This window comes from Nematolebias whitei, chromosome 11, assembly GCF_014905685.2.
Source record: "Nematolebias whitei isolate Nwh7 chromosome 11, NemWhi1, whole genome shotgun sequence".
Classification (NCBI taxonomy): domain Eukaryota; kingdom Metazoa; phylum Chordata; class Actinopteri; order Cyprinodontiformes; family Rivulidae; genus Nematolebias; species Nematolebias whitei.
In genome coordinates this window covers 25096753-25105478 of record NC_056508.1, presented here as the reverse complement: position 1 = coordinate 25105478, position 8726 = coordinate 25096753, and the positions used below count along the sequence as shown (strand labels likewise).

Sequence of the window (8726 nt, the reverse complement as noted above, 5' to 3'; positions counted from 1 at the left end):
AAAAAAAAAAACAAAAGCAGCAGAAACAGCTTCTCTCACTGTGAGAGGAAATCTGCAGGCTGCGTGCTCCTGCAGCTGTGCACGTGTCTGTCTGCCTTTATCTTGAACCCGGTCACGTGCGCAGGTTGTGCATGTCTGTACAACGATGATGACACTCCGAACATTAACGGTAAATACAAAGTTAGATTTAAAAAAGTCCCGGGAGGTGGGGGCACAGTGTGGGAGTTGGGGGTGGGGGTGATGGTGTTTCAGTTCTGGTATCTCCGCCTGCTGCAGTGAATTGGTCACGTGTGAACACATTTAACACGTAGACATTTAATAATTTATTACATGTCATCACCTTCATGAAGGGGCGGGTGGTTCTGTTAGGGTAGCGGGGTGTCCTACTTGACTTGCTGCAGGTGAGCTTTCACCTGCAGTCTCTCTCTGCTGCTCACACTCGGACTCACCGTGAACCAGACAGCAGGACCCGCCCTGCTCTGATTGGGCCAAACTGTGGCTCTGGTTCTTTATTCGTTGAAAGTTACACCAGTATCCTTGTTAGACTGGATGGCTTTAACAAGACCATAACAGAACACACATTTTTCCCCTCCTAATTTTTACAGATGATGGAAATCTATTGCGGTGATTGATAACTTTAATCCATGCAGCTGCACGGCTCAGAGCAGAAAACATGTGACTGAATACAACTCACCATCGCATCTTGTTGTAGTTCCACAACTGTCTGAGCTTCAGCACACCTAACACACACAAAAGCTTTCAGTCTTCTTACTGCAGAGTAAATAACCAGGATTACTGAGTTGGGTTCTTACCCCAGATGTGTGGGTCGTCCATGCAGGATTGGTGATTGGACAAAGTGATGAGGGGCGTGTCGGAGGACCTGTGGTCAACCAGATCCAACAAGACTTCATGGTTGTGGACCGTCAGGTAATTCATGTACTCTGAACAGAGATATGGAGAAAAACAGAGGGGGCTGAAAAATGACAACACACATTTACACAAGCAGTACCCTGATGTCCTCCGTCTCTGAAGGATTTGAATAGTACATGTTTGTAGATTTCCAGATGAGCGTTTTTCACGTAGAATGGAATTTAGCAGATATTTATGACAAACTACAAACAGCTGAAACTGACTCTCACAAAGAGAATTCTGAGTTTGGGGGAAATTTAAATGAATGTTAAACAGATGCACATTGCTGCTATAATCTGGAGTATGTATATTTGTCTTTTAGCCTTAATTAAAAAATAAATAAATCTGCAAGCTGCGCGCTCCTGAGGCGGTGCACGTCTCTGTCTGTCTCTATCTCGAACATGGTCACATGCGCAGGTTGTGCATGTCTGTATAATGATGATGACATTACGAACATTAATGGTACATACAAAGTTAAATTTAAAAAAGTCCCAAGAGGTGGGGGCGCGGTGTGGGAGGAGGGGATGAGGGTGATGGTGTTTCAGTTCTGTAGGTTTCCAGATGAGCGTTTTTTTTCTGGACTGGAATTGAACAGGGAATGCAAATAAACCTTAATGATGTTGGTGCAAGATATTCAAGTGAGGAGGAGTTACACTGTGGAGAAGAACAGAGGCAGCTCAGAGTAACTGATCCTGGTGAGTGGAGGGAGTCATTTTATCCACCACCCAGGTGCAATGGTGGAGCCAGGGGATGGCCAATGGTGGCCCTGACCACCAGGGCTTAATTTGTAAACTGACTAAGTCAGACTCAAATTGACTGAGTAAGGATAATATTTGGAGAGGAGGAGGAGAGAAGGACTCTGCGCAGAACCTCGTGTGCGTAAGACAATCTGTCCCTCCGTCCTCACCCCCCCCCCCCCCCCCCCCCACCACCTAGAGGCTCCTCTCCTGCTCCTCGAAGGAGCGTGTAGCTGGTTCGCCGCATGTGCTGCGGCTGGAACATTCACTCCACAGACTGGGTCCACCGGACTAAGGGCAATGTCTCCTCTTGTTGCATTTTTAATAAATAACCAAAATAAAAATGTGCGATGACTTTGGACTTTTAGGGGCGGAGCTGCCGGATCCGAACAAAGAGTTGCCGGAACAGAACGGGTCAAAATGAGAGAGTTCCCGGCTCTTGTTCCAGCAGGATCCGGCTCAAATTAACCACTGTTGACCACTATAGATTAATCATCAACCACTCCAATCATTTGAGAAACTATCATTTTAAGTAATATAAAAACAAGAAAGCATAGTTGCCTCAACTGATAGGGATGTCTGGTTTACATATATAGCTGGGGGTGCCATCTTGGATTTTGACACAGCACCCCAATTTTCAAAAGGAACCTTTCTTACACCTATATGTAGCCACACACCAAAATGAAAGTTGGTATGTTGCTTATTTTTCAAAGTTATCTCACAACATTCAAGGACAAATGAAGAAAATTTCCAATTCCCCTCTTTGCTCTATGTCAGGCAACAAAAATATCAACAAAGCAATGGTTCCTTTTTAATCTAAAATGTGAAAGCTTTTTTGTTTTTGTAGCTTGGTGCACTGACATTGTGTGAAAGTTTTCTTTGAAATGTCAACTTACTGGTCCAGAAGTAGGAATATGAGCCCACCATGCCCATGACCAAGGAGCTGGAGATCCTCCATGCCAGAGCAGGGCATTGTGGAAATGGCCATTTGACCTCCAGGGGCATCTTAGCTTTCTAAAGGGGCTCCATCCATGAGTGAAATGAACACAATGCCAGAGGACCACCAGTCACACCCCACTCATTCAGTAACCCTGTAAAAAAACAACACAAAAAAACTGTTACAAGTTTCAAGCAAACCACCTGTGTGGGTTTAAATAAGATAAACTACATCCAAAGGCAATACTTCCTATATATTACTATTGGCTGGTACTCTAATTATCTCTCAGATAGGAGGCAATGTGTTCAACATAACAGTACTTCTTCCAGTTATCTATCTGTTAACAACGGTGTACCACAAAGTTCAGTTTTAAGACCCACCCTCTTCACAATCTATCTTAGCACACCATGATAGACAGCATCCAACATCTGCAGGGTGCTTGCAGGAGCATTCATGTAAATAATATCATTGTAGTCACTGGAGGGAAGGAAAGTCGCAGGTCAGATCACCCCTGATGCAACCTTACATTTCTACGCTGACAACACAGTTGTTTTTTTGATGCTTCAAATCGTGCCCGGTCTAGGAAACGGCGTGAGAGATCTTTTTTTAATACCGTCTCTCCTCATGTTTTCTTCCATTTTCTCATCTAAGTAAAATATTGTTCTGAATAAGAAGGCCGTGCTTTTTATAGCAGCAGCTTCGTGCACGCTGCCCATCTTTCGGACGACTGTACGTACATGTTCTCGTTGTATCTTGGTGCAATGATAAAGTTTATTCTGATTCTGATTTATTGTCGAGCTAAAACAGTTGCTAAGGTTTTCCAACTTTTATAGTCTGCTTTTGACATCATCCAGTCAGATTTGTTCGGTCTCAAACTTGTGCTAAATGCTGAAAAAACCATAGGTGGGGTATTTTCAAACAGGACATTGGTCCCAGCAGTTCTTCCTTCTATTTTATCTTTGAATGGTGTCCCTATTACCAATGCAGACCAATGCAGGGACCAATGCAGGGACCAATGCAGACATGTTCTTGTTTTTAGTTTTCTATATTCACCTTAGAATCTAGCTGTTTTATGTTACTTTTCTTTTTTTAGCCATCCTCTTTGTTAAAAAAAAATAATCTGTATGCCTTTTTATAACTGTCTATTGTTGTCCACTGTTGTCATCATTCTTTGTTGAAATAAGGACTCGCTTGAAATGAGTCCTCGAGGCTCAATGGGATTTACCTGTCTAAATAAAGGTTGAATGAATTAAGTAAATTGAAAGTTAAACTGGGTTTCTTTTTTAGAAACAGATCCTGTCTAACTCTGAACACTAGGAAACACCTTGTATCTGTGACCTTCCTTCCCTCCATCGATTATGGTGACATTATTTACATGAACGCTCCTACAAGAACCCTGCAGATGTTGGATGCTGTCTATCATGGTGCACTAAGATTCATAACTGGCTGTGATTATCGTCCCCACCACTGCGCCCTGTATTCACTGGTTAACTGGACATCATTAACTTCACGCAGACTCTCTCACTGGTATATTTTCATCTTTAAATCACTTCTTGGTCTGCTGCCTTCATACATCTCCTCCTTCATGTCTCTGCATGAGTGCAGCGACATCGTGCGCTCTCAGGACATTATTACCTGCAGTGTTCCTTCAGTGAGGACTGAACTTGGCAAAAGGGCCTTCTCCTACTCTGCTCCTGTTTCCTGGAATATCTTACAAAATGATCTGAAGCTCTCGACCTTGACCTCTCTAAGTGGCTTTAAGAATCTGTTGGACTCCTGGCAGGGACCAATGCAGACATGTTCCTGTTTTTAGTTTTCTACACCGCCTTATAATCTAGCTGTTTTTTTTTTTTTTTTTTCTTTTTGCTACTTTTCCTTTTGACTGTCCTTTTGGTTGCTACTTTGTTTTGATTTGTTAAAAAAATAAAATTAAATAAAAAATAAATTTTGTATGCTTCTTTTGTGACAGTCTATTGTTGTCACTGTTGTCATCACTCGTTGTTAAAATCAGGTCTCTCTTGTAAATGAATCCCCGAGGCTCAATGGGATTAACCTGTCTAAATAAAGGGTGAATTAATTTTCATCTTTGAATCACTTCTTGGTCTGCTGCCTTCATACATCTCCTCCTACATGTCTCTGCGTGAGTGCAGCTACAGCGTGCGCTCTCAGGACATTATTACCTGCAGTGTTCCCTCAGTGCAAACTGAACCGGGTAAAAGGGCCTTCTCCTACTCTGCTCCTGGAATATCTTATTACAAAAAGATCTGAAGCTCTCGACCTTGACCTCTCTAAGGGATTTCAAACATCTGCTTAGTTCATGGAAAAAACATCTATGTTCTTGTTTAAAACAGGTCTCTCTTGTAAATGAGTCCTCGTGGCTCAATGAGACTAACTTGTATAAATAAAGGTTGAATGACGTGTTCGCATTTTTATCTTGTATTTATTTCAAAACCTTACAACTCATTTGCCTGAAATTTGATAACATACTGGGAATGAGTGGTGTGGAAAAGAGTTACAAAAAAGTCGTGAAAATGTTATCTGTACGAACTTCATTTATCTAAAAACTACTAAGACCTCAGCCGTAAAGTTTAGTGTAACCGCGCACTGCAGATTTGAAACGCGAGCAAGGTTCAAGACATGTTCATTCACTTTGTACCGGCAGGAAAACACACTACAGTAAATCACTTTTATAACAGATTCTCCAAGGTTTGACATCAAGAGTACACACTAACATGTTTCTACTAGTGGATAGATCATCTGTGTATCATTCAGCCCCACACTTTAAATACATCCGAATCATTTTCTGTTTGTTGAACTCTGACCCACACTGACTCGACTTCGTCCGATTATCGAAAGCATTATTTGGATTTTAGAAACGCATGCAAGTGTTGTTTTTTGTGTTAAAATACTTACATTGTGTAATAACAATGTTGAAAATGATCATTTAAATCTTCTTCCTCTTCTTTTATTCCTCCTCCTTCTATTTCTTCTTCTTCTTCTTCGTCGTCGTCTTCCAATAAAGGCGGATTGCAAACAACTTTCAGGTGCATGCCGCCACCTGGTGAGCATGATGTGTAACCTCACATCCTCCACTTTCTAAATTGTTTTTAATTTTTATGTTATATACTGTAAACATATAAAGGACGTTTTTCTAATAAGACTTAAATCCTCCTTGTCCACTTCTGTTCCTAAGATCCCTTTTAAGCTCTCTGCCTCTCTAACTTTTTCTTTCAATTTCTCTGTTTTCTCTATATATTTAACACACTTCATCAGTATATCTTCCACACTTTCTGTTTCCCCACATTCCTCACAGTTTATGTTATTCCCATCCCACATTATATACAATGAATCATTTAGATAAGTATGATCTACTCTCAGTCTTATCGCGATCTTTATGTTGAAAGGCGACGGTGCAATACTGCCATCATCTGGTAATAGTGTGTATCGATACAGCCCTTTTAAAAACAAAACAAAAAACAAATTAAATACATTACATTATTTTCACCAATCAAATTACTGCAAGAAAAAAAATATAATACGTCGTCCGTTTCTTAAAAGCCTATTGGGTCTTTCGTGATTGCATGCACTGTAGACATTTTTACTTGAGGGCGCTGTTGGGAGAGCGGACGGAGAAGCGAAGTTACGAGTACGCATGTGCGAACTGCGAACGTACAGCTAACACTTCCGGGTCACAGGTTACGCGGGCTAAACATTATTGTTCTGGAAACGCCGGTGGAATCCAACGCATTTAAACAGGTAAAATATACATTGTTTTACACACCTAATTTATTTGCGTTAAAACAACCCGTGCTAAAATATCCTTTAAGATCAGAGGAGGGATTTTTCATGTATGCATATTTGAATTTGCTTTTTGAATGTTTTTTGAACGTGTTGCCACGGTTACGACTGTGGCATATTGTCACTTTAATTCACTTATAGTCACAACATAAGTAATCTCAGGGCACTGAACAGTAGTGATGAGCAAATTAAGCTTTTGTGAAGCACTGAACCAGTTGGGCCAAATGTTTCAAAAATAGGTTAATTTGTTGAAGCTTCAGTTACAGTGACCTCTTGTGGCATTTTGCAATGCTGCTCCAATTAGGCCTTATGCTTTTGGTGGCACACACCGAAGAACTTCAGTGACTAGTGTTAAAAAAACTACTTTATGTTTACATGTTTTCAAATAAAGATTGATAAATGTGCATTGAAGCGATTTAATAAAAATGTTGCCATGGTATTGTGTTGTGGCAGAGTCTTTATCATTCTTAAAAATAACAATGAAATGACATTTCCAGCATCTCCATGTAGTGCCTAATAATCATAGAGGAGGTATTACCATGATGCTTCAGTTCAGTTGAACACAACAAACACTGCACCTGTAGAAATACACTAATGTAAATAAAAATTTAATTTGAGCCCATACTGATATATGATTATTCAAATCACATACATAATTTTACTGTATTTATATTAAATACATGGATTAAATGGATTAGATAATATCTTCACTGCTGAACATTACTATAACTTTTCTGACCTATTTAAATACCAAAACTACCTCATCATGAGCAGAACGAAGTGTTCCCACATGTTAAAACAACCTCTTTTCCTGGCTGGCTCCATAATTACTCAATTACAACTATAGCAAAAACACACCTACTCTCCAACACATTGCAAACATTTTAGAGCTGTTTTATAGTGTTGAACGCTCTCAATTCAAAACTGTCTCAACCTGTCACCTGTCAGAATCGAAACGAAGCGGTGCCAGGAAATCAGCTGGTGGGACCATGAACAAGTCGAGCGATTCATTCAGACAACACAACAGTTTGTGTTTCGGACGTCACATGTCATGTGACTTCTTCCGCACCAAAACAGGCTCCGAAACATTGCTCCGATGTAATTTTACTTCAGGGTTTGAAGCATGTTTTGAAGCTTTTGTTTCATACTACCATCACTACTGTACAGAAACATTCGTAGACTTCTGAGGATCAGTTATTTTTGTTTTCAGCTGCTCAAAAAAAGCAAGAAACTTAAATTGTTTGGGACATCTAATGAGTCCGAATATTTGTAAAGCTTCAGCTACATCCCTTGTCTTTTATTAGAAAAGGCTTTTCTAATAAAAGGCTAAACCAAATCAGTGTGTAAAGTTTTGACCACGGTGAAGTTAGTTTTAATTTGCTTGAATGTCCAACGTCCAATAAAAAACTAACTTCACCACCTTAAAGTTGCTGAAAACTTTTTCATGTTGACATTACAGAAATTGTGTTGGACTGGATTAGACTGAAAAGAGCAGTTCATTGTTAGCTTTCTGTCTTTTGCAGAACATCAACTTCATACACTTTTTGCATGTCACACAATGTGCATTATGTGCATACCCCCTCCCCCCCAACAATTCTGGGGGTAAATGTGGATATTAGCATTTTTTTTGATTATTTGATTGCACAGACAATATTTATTATTGTGAGATTTGTACCACTTTTGGATTTAAAAGCCCACATAATTTAAAACAATTGAAAATCATGTTATTTTTTGCAAAATTCTAGAACCTACATTGATCGAGGTAATATTTTTCATCATTTGGTAGTCCCCCTATGAGGGCCTCTAGACCTGCACGTGTACACTTTGAGTACAGGTATAGGTGATGGGAAATAGGATTAAATTGGATTTTGTAGTTTTTTGTGTTATTTCCTATTTCATGCTAAAATGAACAAAACTCAAACTATTGAACAAAGAATGTGCATATATATGCAAAAGAAAATGTGCAATTTGCATACAAAAAGACACAATTCAAAAAGAGCATTGCAAATAAAAGACCGGGATGGGTGCAACCAAATAAAAAAAGTTTTGATGTGGGGTTTTTTTCGAGGTGTTTTTTTTTTCTTTTTTTTTCCAGTCTTTTTGATGGTGGACAGAGAATTTTTTTCTTCTTTTGTTTTTCAAGAAGAAAATTGTATATGCATGTGTTATGTTTGTTGGTGTCAATTTTTGTACATGTTTTGTAAAATTTTTAGTTCAATAAAGTATATAAAAAATTTAAACAAGACGTGCCGGTTTGTTTCCGGTTTGTACTCGCATGAATTTCAGTGTTTTCTGTCCCACTCTTGTGTTTAACTGTTTCACTCTTGTGTTTAACTGTTTCACTC

The 8726-nt window shown here is 39.5% G+C and overlaps 1 protein-coding gene across 1 annotated transcript; it reads right to left on the bottom strand.

Moving 5' to 3' along the window:
* Window positions 1–694: 694 nt before the first annotated feature.
* Window positions 695–5581, bottom strand: tafazzin (tafazzin, phospholipid-lysophospholipid transacylase; the record flags this gene model as incomplete). The annotated part of the gene is given in 4 exon segments (XM_037684053.1): window positions 695–740; window positions 813–941; window positions 2543–2737; window positions 5497–5581. Coding segments are annotated over 3 exon segments (284 nt in total), but the record flags the coding sequence as incomplete, so codon positions are not given.
* Window positions 5582–8726: the final 3145 nt, after the last annotated feature.